A 16,425-nucleotide genomic window follows, 5' to 3' on the forward strand; every position below is an offset into this window, starting at 1 on the left:
CAAGACATAAGTGCACAGATCTACCACAATCCAGAAAAAAATATTCTGATGTTTTCATTTTCATAATGTTCACATCTAACATCAGAATGACTTTCCCATAAGAAAAACATTCCAATCGTATAAAAAATCAGTAAGATTTGTGTAATGCTGTAATACTTATATACTATCAAACCAGGAACATATTTTCATATGGTTTATTAAGATTTAAAACTTTTTCAGTAATATTAAATCTGCTAAGACGAAGCAACGGATGCAAAGCAGTGAAAGCCATGTAGATTTCAATAAATCTAGCAAAAAATACAGATGGAAGAGTGGACCATTCAAGGCTTCGATGCTTTTAATTGACTTTTACTACCAAATACTTCCCACTTATCACCCTACGACAGTCACTTGTGCTAATTTCAGCAATCATATTGACAAACACGTTTTCTGTTTATATGTCATTGTGGGGATTGTCACACATTTACTGTTACCCATGGCCTTCATATCATTTCTAGTCCCTTTCCCAACATTTCACTTTAATTTTCCTCCAGGTTCCCTCCAAAGTCTTTCTTCATTCTTTCCTCAAATTAACTAAAGATTGTAAGGAAAAATATATATATTTTGGGATAATTGGACCTTGACATATAGACCCTTACAGACTTTTATTGGTGCAATTCTGTAAATACCTTCCTATTCAGAAATAGCCTGGTCACGTATACAAATGAAATAAATGGTCATCTTTTTATTAGTGATTATGTTGATTCATGTAGTTATCGTTACTTTCTAGATTTCTTATAACTATGTTGTTTTTCTTTGAGTCTATAAATGCATGTTTTCTATGGTGCTGTTTTATTTCATCTGCATGCCACAGGCCAGACGCTGAGCAGGTTTTCAACCTTCAGAAAATCTTTGGCGCCTTCTCCCTTCTATTTTAAATTCTTTTTACTTTTTATTTTTTTTAATTGTTCATTAACATTTTTTTGTTATGACAGCTAAGATTAACAATGGCTAATAGGAATGTGCTTAAAATACCTCCTTACATCTTGTATTAGCGAGTAAATATATTGTGGAAATTAACTTTCATGCACACTGTATTTTGGTCATGTGTATATCTGTAAACTTTCACAAACTGCAGACTTACACTCAAGGTGTAACATCATGCACTTTTACTTTATAAACCTTCATGCATGAGGGGTGCTGTATCTAGTACAGAATAGAATAATGCAAACTATCTGACAAAGTGCAAAGATATACACAGTACCATTATTTATATATATATATATATATATATATATATATATATATATATATATATATATATATATAATTTGAGCATAGGGAGCAAGTTAACTTAAGATTTTGTACATATGCATGTTTAAATACTAAAAACTGCAGTACTGCTGGATCCATATCTGACTGCTAGGTTTCAATTGACAGCTGAGGATTTGTGACTGGACCATGAATCAAAACGGCAGGCATTTATACCCCAGTGCCAGTGAGGATACATTGGGAATAACTTGGCAAAGGTAAAATTTTAATTCTTTCCAACCCTACACTCCATCTATAAATGACATTGAGACATAGCTCTGTTGTAGCTTCCCCCTACTCCCTCCTTCTCTCTCTCCTGGAAACATTTATTTACATATCACAATTAACCAAAACATTTGTGAAAAGAATTTTCTAAACACATTTGTTCCATTGTAGTTTTCACTGTGACGGGTGAACAGCTTGGACAAACCTGTGGGTTTGTTGAGTATCTGCAAAACAAGACTTGTTGACAGTGGATGACTTGCCCAGCAGATAATGGGTTAATCCATGTCTGGATCGTCGTATGGTTGCTGTCAAATACAGGCTTTTATACTTCAATATTGTTTGAAGGCACCACAAGCTTCAGATGCTATAGGGAAAAGGAGCTAAAATATGCATATATCATTAAGCTGCAACAACACAACAAATATAGATGTATGCCATAATTATTCCTAGATACCCTCCCATTTTACAGTTCTAACCATATTTCCATGCAAATCATCACATAAAGCCTACGCTTGTACACACAGTGGGAAAATAACCAAACTAATAAAATAATTCACATACTAACTGGTTGCTGATGGTACCTTATTCATTCATTTTGTCATATTCTGAGGTAAGAAAAAAGCATGCCTTCCATAAATCACAAGTAATCTAGAATGCTTGCTAACTAAATACACTGCTAATCTGTTGTCACTCGCATGTTGGAAGTAAAGTTTTCTTCGATTGTAAAAAGAATAACCATGAAAGACTTTGTAGTATACTGCTGTTTTGTTGGCAGATGGGGATTTTACATGATTTTTATTTTGGGTGATGGTTTTTTTTCTATATATGCATGCCTATATATTCAAATGGTTATTGCAATTTGATCAAAGATTTTATGTATGTGTGCTTTATATAGCACAACACCTAAGTAACATGTTTTTGAGAAAACGTATTTTGTGTTTTTCTCATGGAGTTATACAGAGTTGGGAAAAATACCAAAATCCAGATGGCAATTGCTCTATTTTCATTTAGTACTTAGCTTTTTGGGTTGACTTTCATTGAAGTCTATACAGATTATTATTGCCGGGACATTGAAATAAATTAAACTGGCTTCTGGAGTTGTCTGAATGGCTCCTAAAGTCTGTAGTATTTTGTCCACCCCTGAGTCAGTCTGCTAAGTCTTACCATTTGGAGCGTCTGGATTATGGATTGGTTATCTTCTACTGTATATCTTGGGACATTGTTAAAATGTGCCACTAGAGCCACTTCTTATGGCAAGACTGAGACAGCCATGGTCTAGACGACTGACTCATAGACTAAGGTAAGTGTAAGCAAACCTGTAAGGGAGGAATCAACACATATGTATTTTAGATGTATACTTAGGCTGTAGAGCAACTTGTTGTGTGGATAGTTTAGATTATGCAAGGAAATAAGATGGATTCTGGATATCTCATTGTGTAATATGATTTAAGGTAGATTTTAGATGTGATAATTATATCTATGTTTAGAATAGCCCAGTTCCTATAGGTTTGTTGTAATGTTGTAGCTGTTTTAATAACAATGCTTTATAACTGAACTTCCTTGTTATAGGGCCCAGATAGGGAAAGCGGTAAAAGTGCATCTGTGTTAGTTTCCTAATGTGATATATGGAACTATTGCATTAATCTACAGTTCTTCATCAAGTAAACAGCTTGACTCCGTTTCTAAACTTGAAAGATTTACCACAAGCAACATGACCTTACCCTAGTTGAAACCTCAGACTTATGATACTTTTGTTGTAGATCTTCCATGGCAACTCCAGAACAAGCAGTTAGGAGATCCGAAGGGCAAAAAAATAAAACAAGATACATGTCATTATTTTCTTCTTAAAAACTATTGAGCAATAAAATCTTTTAAGCTACATTTTAAAAAATAAATAAAAAAAAGCAGAATACCCCTTTAACCCTATATCAAAGGGTAACTAAACGTTTGACAAACTTCTGACATGTTATAGTGACATGTCAGAAGTTTTGATCGGTGGGGGTCCGAGCACGGAGATCCCCACCAATCGCTAAAACTAAGCGGCAGAAGCACTTGATGTATCGGAGTACGGGCTCATAGACTTTCTATTAAGCCCGTACTCCGATACATTGATTTCTGGAAAAGGCAGAACAGAAACTAAGCGACTCAGCGCTCACACGAGCTCTTCCGCCGCTTCGTTTTAGCGATTGGTGGGGGTCTCCGTGCTCGGACCCCCAACAATCAAAACTTCTGACATGTCACTATGACATGTCAGAAGTTTGTCAAACGTTTAGTTACACTTTAAGCAGGCAGCCTACAAATGTAAAAAAAAAGGTAGAAATAAAAAGTTACATTATTTCCCTGTTTATTTAGTTTTTTTATGATATTTGCAAAATAAATAAGAATAAAACATTGCTTTTTATGAAAACCACACATTCTATTTGTTAAATCTATATACTTTGTTTATTGAGTCTAAATATGCTGCTACTAGTGAAGATGTAGGACTCCGTAATTAGCTTGTAGGGACTTTCATGTAATTGTGAATATTCAGTAGACACAGCTCTCCCCCAAAAGGTCTCCACATCTCTCCTAAAGAGATGGTTCATGCATTGGCCAGACCTCCATGCTGCCGTTCTACAGGAAATGGATCAGCAATCCATTAAACTGCCAGTAGATAATCTAATTTGGAACCTAATCTCTAAATTAGCCAGGCCCCATCCCTATAGCATGCCTATAATAAAAAGAAAGGGGAAAATAAGTTTGTATTCAGATTGATAGGAATAGCTGAAGCGTGAAGAAGGATGTTTGTTTTTTTCCCCCCTTTTTTGTGTAGCTGTGATCACGTCTCAGGCTGTCTGGTAACCAGGAGAAACGAGACATGATGTAATTCCAGATTGAACTTGAACTTCAGGGACTTAGAATGTGGGGCAGTGGGAACAATGGACCGTAGGAATCAATAATGTCCATTTAACAGACGACCATGTTGGGAACTCGGTGTTAACATTTATGGGAGAGAAACAGCAGGATCTGCTGTGTGACCAGAATGAGATGGTCCAGATACAAGATGTTGGAAGTAAAGAAAACAACTTTTTTCCTTTTTTGTTCTAGAAAATGTGTTCTTCTGTCTCTTTTACTCTTTAAGCAGCCTCTGCAGATTCCTGCAGGATTAAAAAAAAATATATATATATTAAACGTCTCTCTGCGGTAAACCAGTTGCCTGCACTAAGCACTCTTTGTTAACTTCGGTATAAAAAAAAGTTAATCTTACGTTTCCTGTGAAGTGATTTTTTTGGAAGGACTAAAAGAAAGGGAATGATATTTTGTAGCAACTCCCACATGTGTAAACTGTGTTTGTTATAGACATGGGGCATTGCTACCCTGCGTTCCGATCTTACCTGAGTTACAAAAAAATACAGCTCTTCTCTTTGTGGACAAAAGTATATCTTACCCAAGCTGAAATGTCAACATTTTGCCTGTTTCCTTTTTTTTGCCCAATAGTTTGCTCAGTATTTTTTGCAATAGTAACTATATATTTTTTTGAAACAATTTTTTTTGAACTATGAATAGCGTAGTTGACTACGGTATTGATTCCGTCAAAACGACAGAACCCTTGCACTACGGAGACAAATGGAAACCATTTGCACCGGATCCGTCACGATTGAAATCTGGTTTCCGTTTGTGTCAGTCAGGGCTCCGTTCCGACGGAAAATTTAGTCGGAACGGAGCCCTGACGCAGATGTGGACGCAGCCTAACCTGCAATATATTTAAACACCATTTAAGGCTTGTCGAAAAAATGTATACTTAATTTTATTAACTAATTAATTGTTGAGCCTTAGTTTGGGATGCATAATAAACAGTATCAATTTTGTATGCATTTCTCAGCCATTTATTTCACCTTGCACACACTTGTTTCAGGCTTGTTAACACTCATCAGTGCAAAATATGGAAACCAAGAAGTGAGCTCTTACTGCAAAACATAGTAAAGCCTTATTACATGAGACAGTAATTACACAGCTCATTTTCATCACGTGTCTAAAAAACAAGGTGATTAAAGACTATGCATACCTTTTGAATTGATTGTTTTTTATTATATCAATGTGTTTTGTGTTATTGAGAACTTTTGTAATTTACTTTTATAAAAAAAAATATATATATTTTTTTAACTTTTTATGATCCAGCTTCTATGTATCCTGTATACATATAAGCTGTATCATTCTCTCTCAGCCAATTCTGAATTTAGATGTGATCGATATTGGGTGACTAATATGTCAGAGGCACGCAGAACCCGCTCTCAGCTGTGCGGTCAGTTCAGCAGAGCTGACAGAATCATCTGTTAGAGAACAATACAGCTTCTATGTGCTACAAAACACATTGATATATTTAAAACAAATCTATTTAAAGATGTACATAGCCTTTTAAACCTCATTGAAAAGGGCTTGCCCAGTAGGAGCCCCTTTCTCAGTGTATATCCTCATACCCCCATTGTATCTGTCTATCTATCTGTGATTAACTTTGCTGAGATTAAAGTTTATTGCACAGGATTGATTTTAGAAAATCATATTTACTTGTCATTGCATAGCCTTAAGTTCAGAACAAGTCGCAATGATAAAGCGCCATAAGTCATAAATTATTGCTGCCTGCTTAGTTTAATTGTTATCCAAAGTTATGTCACATTCCTGTCAACATTCTCAAATAGTTTGCCCTTATGGGCACCATAAAATGTCCCAACTCTACCTAAAATGTGAACCCACTCATTTAAATATTAGATTGCTTCATTTTTACTTGCCCCATCCCCCATGCAAATCAACTGGCTGATTATTTCATGCAGGTCAATGACACTATAATTGGTTTTCCATAGAACTGTTTAAAAAGTCTGTTAAAGGGTAACTAAACCTTCAACAAACTTCTGACATGTCATAGCGACCTGTCAGAAGTTTTGATCAGTGGAGGGCCGAGCACTGAGACCCCCACCAATCACTAAAACGTAGCGGCAAAAGCGCTTGGGTGAGCGCTGAGCCGCTTGGTTTCTGATCAGCTTTTCTCGGAAAACCGAGCAGTTGGTGTACAGACTCAATAGAAAGTCTATGGGCCCGTACACCAACTGCTCCGCTTTCTGAAAAAGTCAAACAGAAACGATGCGGCTCAGTGCTCACCCGAGTGCTTCTGCCGCTACATTTTAGCAATCGGTGGAGGTCTCAGTGCTCAGACCCCCACCAATCAAAACTTCTGACATGTCACTATGACATGTCAGAAGTTTTCTGAAAATGTAGTTACTCTTTAAGAAAAAGCAAGGGCGAACACATCTGTAAATTAAAATTGTGTTAAGTTAGCCAATTTATCATGATACCAATTAAATACAATCTCGCGGTATCCAGTAAGAAAAACCTTATGTTACTGTATACTTTTTTTTTTTAAACATGGGAATCTGAGGGAGATGGATGTTATCTATCAAAGGCATCATTTACAGCCATCCAGTAAATAAAGTATAGGTTAAATGTATAAATTTTTAACATGGCAGTCTATTGGCGACAGATGTCAGACGGATGCCTCTGATGGATGTCATCTGTCGCCCATAGACTCCCATGTTAAAAACCATATACTGTACCTTTTAATGTATACTTTTTTTTTTTTTTAACTGGACGGCTGTTACTTATGTTTTTTTACTTATATTTTTTTTTACCATGGAAGTTCTTTTTTTTTTTTCATGTATAAGGGAGGATATATCTGTGTAGAATACAATTGATTCACAATGGGACAGATTTACTACTGTCTGTGTCTAGAATGTGTCCAAACATGCGCCACATTTTGGGGCAGTTTGACACATTTTATTTTAGACAAACGTAAAAACAAATGTTTGTGCCTCACTAGACGCTTAAAAAAAAAAAAAAAGGGTGTGTGGCTAGAAAAGTGGGGGAAGGGATGTGGCTGTGATGGGTGAAAACGCATCATACTCAAAGCCAACCGAGAGTTGGTAGAAAAATGTCTAGCAAGATGCACCAAATTTGTCAAACAGAGTCTGCCACTGTGATAAGTTAGGGGCATCTTCAGACTACTTGGTCTAACTTTATGCTGTACACAAATGGATAACTCGGTTAAATGAGGTAAACAAAAACACACACACACACACACATATATATATATATATATATATATATATATATATATATATATGTGTGTGTGTGTCTTTCCTGAGTTTATTTTTTTCTTTGCTATAGACTTACGGTATAGATACTGAATTTGTATTTTCAGGAACAAGAAAGGCAAAAAGAAAATGATTGACCAAAAACAAAGAGGCCAGTTCATAAGATTCGCGCAGTGAAATTTGGTGCAGTTTTAAATGCATTTTTCTAGGGAATGCAAAAGTCTTCCCATTATACTGGCTTTGACTAAAAAAAAGAAAAAAGACATCAAAAACTGCCTCAAACTGCCCTATGTGAATCTGGCCTATAGTGAGTCACATAGTACAAAATACAATGGAAGGTTTAGCAGAACAGTGTTTGCTAAAAAAAATTTAATGGAATAAACTGCATTAGGGCCTGTTCACATCAGCGTTGGCCTGCTGTTTGACTTTCTGGTCATCTATTCCGCCAGAGGAACAGATGAACTGAAAGGCAAACGGAAAGTATTGTTTCTGTTTGCAATTCCATTGTTTTCAATGGTATTTATTTGCTTTAGTTTGCCTCCGTTCCACAAGGTTTTCCATTTTTTTTTTTCACAGAAACAATAGCGTAGTGTGCTGCGCTATTGTTTCCGTGAAAAAAACGGAGACCTAGCGGAACGGAGGCAAACTAAAGCAAACTGAAACCAAATAAATACCATTGGAACCAGTGGTGTTACAAATGGAAACTATACTTTCCGTTTGTCTTTTCGTTTATCTGTTCCTCGGACGGAACAGATAAACAGAGAGCCGAACGGAAGGTCAACGCTGATGTGAACCGGCCCTTCTACAAGCTTAGGCTTATAATCAAATTATTTTTGTAAAAGAATGTATAACTTTTATTTTCTTTAGTATATTTTCTAAAAACATTTTAGAAGCATTGTTATTATGGTTGCAAAGAAGTCACTGCGGTAAACTAATTTCAGACAAGTATAATATGCCTACAACACCTTTTATTCTGCTGGGTTCTATTGCATGGAACTAAGGTTGCGATAGAATTGAAGTTTGGTTCAGTGGAACGACAGTGGGCTGGGTGTTATGTCTGTACTATGCAGAGTTGCTTACAATGTACCCATCTGTTTTAGTGTTGCTTTATTTATTGATCAGTTTATTATGTAATTTATAATATGTGTGAGCAGTAAAGTCAAAGTAATTATTTTTGGTTTTTCTTTTGCAGTCCTGGTACCTGGGCTAGTTTGGTCCCTTTCCAAGTATCAAACAGGACATCAATCCTGCCAAGCAACGTCCAAAACTATGGACTAAACATAATTGGAGAACCATTTCTTCAAGCAGAGACAAGCAATTGAAATAAATGACACAGATATTAGGAAGAAAGGACAAGTGGAAAAGAAAAAAAAATACTGACCAGCATTTGCAGCACTTACAATCACTGATTCCTTTAACCTTTTAGTACTTACATGACCTGTGAAGCAATGCAAGATATTACTTTTCAGGACTTCGAAGCACATAAGGGGTTAAGGCGGAAACAGTCGTGACACTGAAAGGGTGGCTAATATATTTCACGGATGATAGAATGCAACTAGCTTTTGTTATCTGATGTCCGCTGGGAAGTAGGCACTCTTTCTCCACGACAATATATTTTATATGACTTTTCTAGATGCCTTAATAATTGCATGATAAGCTAGTCCTGTTTGGTTTTAGTCTTCTTGTTGTTTACGCATGGGAACACTACTCCCATCTTTCCCACAAAAGAAAGGCTGTGAGGCAGCAAAAGAGCTGCATAAAATTGGGCCACAAGGTCACCCCATACCACGGATCTCCTTACATAGTTGTCATACAGCATGTGGAAAGCAAACATTATATATGACCTTCAATCATTAATATCAGGAAGAGACGTAACTACAAGAATCCCTGCTATACACCGTACTTGTTTATTGGCGTGCTACCTAACTTGTCAGCTGAGTTGTATCCATCAGATTATTGCCAAAATCAATTGCCTTTGTACATTTACAGAGATCCCTCAATAATCAATGGAACAAAGTGATGTAATGCCCAAAATAATTAAATTAGAGGCAAGTGCTATTAAATAATTATTTATTGGGGCATAATAACAGTTAGTCCTCTGCCCTCTGACTCTAAACTAAAGGGCTTGTAAAGCTACAACCTGCACAGTGCCAGACAAAGCCTATGATTTTCCATGTGGTCCCCTCTGGTACTAACAGGAAAAAAAATAAGATTATTTAATTCCCTCAATGTATGAGGGGTGTGTAAAAGAAAAAGAAATATGATAAAAAGCGTAACATCCAGACAAATCATAATTTTGAACTATTGAAGTTAAATGATTTAAAGCACTTATATTGGTTAGGCTGCCACTAAGGGCCAAATATTGTATTTATTTATAAGTATCGGTTGAATTGGGTAAATTGGGGGCGGGCATCAGCACTAGTAAGGCAGAATAAAGACAGAAATACATTCAGTTCAAGCTGCCGTTCTTCATCATATAGAGAGAAGACGAATGCCATGCCTTTCCGCTGACGCGTGCGTGGTGCTGTCAGTAAGTTGCTCTAAAAACACAAATATTCAAATTTAGACGTAATTTTGCATAGGCTACAGAATTATGCCTCTTTATCTCACACGGTAAAAAGTAGTAAAGTACAGTTTCCAGTAATTCTAATTTGCACGAAAATATAACGTCCACATTACGTGCCTTGCCTTGAATTTAAAAAAAAAAAAAGTGACATCACAAAACTTATTTTGCTGCATTTATTATAATTTTAAATCTTTACCATTTTTATGACAAAAATATTTTCTACTCCACAGGGGAAAGATCAGTTATGTGACATCCTGGATTTTTTAAACAGTTATACCTTCTCACATTTATAAAGCATATCATGGCTGTGTATAATTGCCGCTTGAAAATAGTAATCAACCAGCAATATTTTCAGTATTTTGGTGTTTTTCTATTAACCTTTCATGTTTTTCATCTTCCAATTAATGTGGGGAAGAAGGGAGGGGGGCAGGAAAGGGGTTCAAATTTTTACAAATTATGCAATACCACGTTTTGCCTATGTAGGTAGTGCTTTTAGCAGTATTTGGTTATTTTAGGTAATTTCGCAGATAAAGAAAAAACATAAAAAAAGAAGAAAAAAAATAATTTAATGTATGCTTTTTTTTTTTTTTTCAATTGACCAAAGTGGGTACTGCTATTTTTGCAGTGTGATGTGGTCCTTTTGTGTACTGACATGGAGAGGGAATTTTGTTTTATATATATGCGTATAAATATATATATAAATATATATTATGGGTGGGCGCTTGGAAAAATGGAATTTTGAGCTCTTTAGAAGACTGCTGTATAGCAGAATGCCCATAGAGTGGCCATGACTGCAAAGTGACCCAATTTATCTACTGTAATTAAGAATTCTATACATTTGACATCTCAAAAAGAACTAATTTTACCTAATAGAATTATTATATACCCTTAATATACTGGAATATGTCATTAGACTTGAAATATTTCACTGTAGCCTCAAGTGGCCTGGACCACAGGGTTTCACAATGAAACTTCTCAAGGAATAAAGAAGAGACACACATACATAATATGGCATTGCACTTAAATTGCCGTTTTTTCCATGTATTGTTTTCTATTGACTTCAAAGCCTTAATATTTATAAGGAGTAATAGTATCATGCTATATATGAGTACATTAACGTATAAAGTCTACCTTACTCATGACCACTAGCACGATGTGACGCTGCATTGCCTTCTTTGGTAAGCTCTGTTTATTTACGGTTGATGATATCACCACACTAATGTAACTTACATGGGCGTTATTATGCACAATTCTTCCAGAGCGCTGTTCCTCCACATTATTTTGTCAAGCATATCCCGATTGTCCCTTTATCAAAGATTCATCAGGGTTCCTTAAGCAGTGACCCGGCACAGACAGAAGTTAATTTTAATTGATGGCAGTCATTGATCACTTTACAAGGCAAAGGACAACTGCCCAGTGAATGTTCTCTATTTAATATGATTTTACTCACCACCCAGTGTGAATGCACTCATCAGTTAAGTACTCATAAGTGAAACATGGCAGCAGAATTGTGGAACCCTGGTGACCACATCCTCATACAATTACATGTATTATTGTTCTCACTGCCAATCACCTAATGAATAGATATGACTGGGATTATGTGGCAACTCCATTTGATTCACCCACTCAGGCAGATCACTAAAATGCTCAATAGCACAGCAGGAAAACTAATGCAAACATGAACTTGTGCAAACCACTACAATGATAATTATCCTTATATCAACATGCTCATTAATCTGCTCTTTATTAGGGCTAGTTGTCAAGGACAATCAATACTACAAGGGAAAAAAGCTGTATTTGTATATTTGCACTTTTACCAAACTTAAAGGGTGTTTTAGGTATAATTATTCTCTTCTAACAACAACGTCTGCCGAATATATTCATTTACAAAACACAAATAATCTTACAGCTCTCTTGTTTGATTCCATTACCAGTCTTTTAGTAGGTCTTCTCAACCAGTGTTTTTATTATTATTATTTTTTAATAAACATTCAATTTATGCATATATGTGGTTAAGAAGAAACCATCTGCAAACAATACAAAATTATAATGATGAGGTAACATACTTTGTGCTTCACCACCACAGAAGTCTTAGTGTTCTCTACCCTAAGAGGTCTCTGGAGGTACATTTTATGACATATGTTAGGACATTCTGCTCTATACACGTTCCAGATTTCAGAAAAAAAAGATTATTTTAATTTGGTCTTTAATTAAAAAAAATATAATTACATATATATATATATATATATATATATATATATATATATATATATATATAAAATCAGCCCGTAAAAGGCACTCGGCGGTCCTTCCTTCCCCATTGATAAGATTACATTTTTTCATCCTTTGTGCACTGTTCTGTTTCTTATTTAATTGCTTTGCAGTCTTGGCCTCTTGGTGTTGCCCCTGAAGTGTGTTTCCCCTAGAGTGACATGAACATTAAGGCTTAGTTTCTGAAAGGGAATAAAAACAGTGAAGGAAACTGTACATAGACATGGCAAAAAAAGGAAATCCTACATTATAGCAACATAGTTATGGGGTAAAGTTCCGATGGGCAGCTTGAAAAAAAAAATATGTGAATGAATCTGTGAAGCTGTAAGTAGCGAGAAGTGAGGGTCTTTGTAATGAACCTTGCCGACAGTTATTTGTACACTGTATAGTTTTGTTATGATTTTTGTTGAATTACACGTGCCCTCGTTTGTAAAGCTACCTTTTAAGCATTTGCAATGGGAATATATTTTGTTTCCATTTTTTAAAGTAAACAAGAATATTGCTTGTATAGGAACTGGACTTGGGTTAAAACTCTCCAGATCCCTAATTTATGTATTTGAAAAATAATAATAATAAAAAAAAAAAAAAAGTTTAAAAGTGCTGTCCATGTTAGGGTTTGTTTCAGAGTTACCTTTACTTAAAAAGTGTAGGTTGCTAATCCTTTAAGAAAAATGTAAATGAAATGAGAAAAGTTATATTTTATGAAGGTTATTTTGTTGTATTTAGTATTTGAAAAGTTGGTTTTTGGAGCATTTCAGAATGTTGGAAGCATCACTGTCTTAGTACATATGTGAATGTCCTCTAGCAAAATGCATTATGTGATTGTGAATACATGTTGGTGTTTAAGAACTGAGTACACACAGCACTCCCGATAAAGCCTAGAATTTAGAGCAGTACTCTTAAAGTCACACACGACTATGTCCTCAGGGAGCATCAATTTTGGATTTGCAACTTGTAGCTTCACAAGGACTTAATGGAAAGAGATTTTATAGGATGTATTCAGCAGTTCTACTATCCATTTTTCTTTACTTTGTATGAAACTATGGTTGGTGACGACAAAAACCAGATGGGACACCCTATTATGTTGATGGATAAGGGATGAGATATATATATGGCCTTCCACATTTAGCAAACCAGGAGTCGCTTGCATACATTTAAAGTCTTTTCTGAGATTAAAAAGCCTGTAGAAATGATCCCATATGCTTTGTACAGTATTTTTGGTTAATGAAAGCTCAATGATGTTGTTGGGAGTTAGGCCCCAAGCATAGTTTACATGTTCCTGTCAAGGTCTTTTGTTGACATTAACCATCTGCATGCTTCGTGGACATTAATTTTATTTTTTATTTCAAAGAAAGATATTTAAACATGCAGACTAAGCAATTTCAATCGGTTTGGTTGAACACATTAATACTCCATTTAAATTGAAGGATTCACAAGCTTTGTCCTTCAGAAATGCACTTTCTGCTAGTTTCCTTGTATTTTTCCCTATTCCACAACCTCATTGTGTAGGCATGTGTGAGCAGTTCAGTTTGAACGTAACATGAACAACTGTCTTTGCCCCTCCACCCTTCACAATGACCCTTGCATGAAATAAATTGCCATGACAATTATTTGTATTGTTTCCACGCCACAACTCTGTCGGTCACATTTTTGATACTTAAAGGGGGGCAAAAGAACTAGCTGGAGACGGTCAATTTTTACATATTTTGTTGCAATTGATTTCCTTCAATGGTTGTAAGTAGTTTTTTTTCTATGATATAAAGGGTTTAATAGTTATTACTCTTTAGAAATATCTGTGTGTTGCAGTTCAAATGTATGTTGAATTTGTGAAATATTGAGCTTCAGTGCTACTTGCCGACCATGGTTTCCTTGTTATCCCATTAAAAGACTGACACCTTTGAAAGCAGAGTCACCTGGTTACGCTGAAGCTAGTGTTTGTAGTACTTTATTTTTGACAGAATGGTTTTAAAACTGCTACAGGGACTGATGTGGCAAAATGTATCTCTTTATGCAGAAGGATGTTTTAGTGTTTGTTTTTTTTTTTTAAAGAAGTATGGCTTATTATGCATTTTTCATTGAGGGCATTGAAGTTGCACGGACTGATAAAATGTTGATGCAAAACGAGAAAGAAAAAAAACCAGCAAAATGTTTACCAAAAACTCAAAATAAGTTAGCAGTGCCTGTTCAATTTCACAGTCTCACTGTTGAGTTCAGTTGTAAATATGTTTCAGAATCTCTTCTTCACAGATAAATAATAATAATTAAAAAAAAATATACACCATGTAGAATGTGAGGGGGTAACTCAGTCCCAGGCCTGGGCTTCTGAAAAAACGGACATCTGATCAGATGTTCTTTATCGAACTGTTTCTTTGTGCTTGTCTTATAGGACTTCTTAGAAGCCTGGGAAATGGTTACCCCCATATCAATGATATTTCTCTGAGAACAACCTTTTTGTAGGACTGTGTGTTTCTTTAGATACATTTAGTACAACTGTAGGTGACTAGTAGTCAGTTTATTGCTTGCTAGCTACACACCAGGGTTGATCCATTTTAAAACTTTTGGCACATCCTGTACGATTTTACTCCTCTCCATAGAACATGTATGCATGTTTTCCAAATGGTATAACATTTTCAAATTATATGTATAGTCTGGATGTATTTGTATTTATCATTGGTACTCAACGTTTGTCCATAATAAGAGACCAATTTTACATGATCTACTAGACCGTACTGTAAATTGCCTCCACTCTATAGATTTTCTACCACCATTGCAAATCTTTGGGATAGATTTACAGAAGAACAGGCAAACCATACTTTATGTGTATATTATTCATATCTGTGGAATGCCTATTCATTACATTTTTATGTTCATCACGTCAAGTAGAGGCAAGTTTCTTGTTGAAGCTGCCATTTTTCCTGTAGAAATCAAGTGTTTTGCATGATTTTAGTCCATAATCATGATTTTAGTAGAGTTCATTGTCATGATTTTCTTCCCTGTTCACGTACTCTTATTCCTGCACAATGCTCAACATTTTTAAGTTCCTAGCTGCTAAATTTATACTACTACATTCAATTTTAATGCATAGTCATTAGTAAATCTATCCCAATGTTGTATTGGCCTATAGCTTGACCAGAATGTTAGTACTGGACTAACAATTTAAAGAATGTTTGTTTCCAACAAAGGTTGAGTATCACTGGGTTAGATGTACCTAATTCTTCGGGTCTCTAGGATAAGGCTGAGCCTGCAAACAATATGAGTTTAACATGTCATGATGTTGAATAATTAAGCTTTTTTTTTGGGTGGTAATTTCATTGCAAGCAACAAATGAGCTCCAATTTGCCATAAGTTTTAAACTGGTGTAAATCAAGCTTGACTTAATGTGATTGTTACTGTTATATCCAGCCTATACTGCTAGCAGCTGCTCATACTGCAGTCAATTACTGGAAGCGGATATATTTCCTATGCAAAAAACTGTTTAAACAATAAAATGAGCTATGCTACAGACGCGCCTTTCTGTGTTTTTATTCCACTTAACTTTTCAGGCATTCTTTAAGGTGAAATGGCTGCAATTACCAATAAGTGCTAATTCTCTGCTATACAACATTAGTAAGAGCACTGATCTTCACAACTGTTCAGTGATCGGTGATGGATATTTAGTAATAGTGGCTAAAGTTTACAACTGTCCAATCTGATGGTGTGTGTTAATGATATCTAAAGGTATAGCTGCCTTACATGTCTATATATAGCTTCATAACTGTTCAGACACTCCTACACGGGTTCCAATCATACCATCTAGTTGATGTCTAGATTGTATCACCTCCAGTAATCCACTTTAAGGCTATGTTCACACGGGGTATTTTGCCGAGTTTTTTGACGCGGAAACCGCGTCGCAAAACTCGGCAGAAACGGCCCGAGAACGCCTCCCATTGATTTCAATGGGAGGCGTCGGCG

General features: G+C 35.7%; 1 protein-coding gene across 5 annotated transcripts in view; it reads left to right on the plus strand.

Moving 5' to 3' along the window:
- NFIB (nuclear factor I B) overlaps nucleotides 1-15,976 on the plus strand; it is a 194,765-nt gene extending 178,789 nt beyond the window's left edge. For 4 of the 5 annotated variants that reach the window (XM_075826742.1, XM_075826733.1, XM_075826758.1 and 1 more), the window contains 2 exons: nucleotides 1,420-1,508; nucleotides 8,830-15,976. In XM_075826742.1, coding sequence (XP_075682857.1) covers nucleotides 1,420-1,508; nucleotides 8,830-8,959 — 219 coding nt within the window. In that variant the 3' untranslated portion in view covers nucleotides 8,960-15,976. The remainder of the gene's footprint in view (nucleotides 1-1,419; nucleotides 1,509-8,829) is intronic. The other variant, XM_075826766.1, reaches the window with a different exon arrangement.
- The last annotated feature ends 449 nt before the right edge of the window (nucleotides 15,977-16,425 follow it).

Source organism: Rhinoderma darwinii, chromosome 1, assembly GCF_050947455.1.
Source record: "Rhinoderma darwinii isolate aRhiDar2 chromosome 1, aRhiDar2.hap1, whole genome shotgun sequence".
Taxonomy (NCBI): Eukaryota; Metazoa; Chordata; class Amphibia; order Anura; family Rhinodermatidae; genus Rhinoderma; species Rhinoderma darwinii.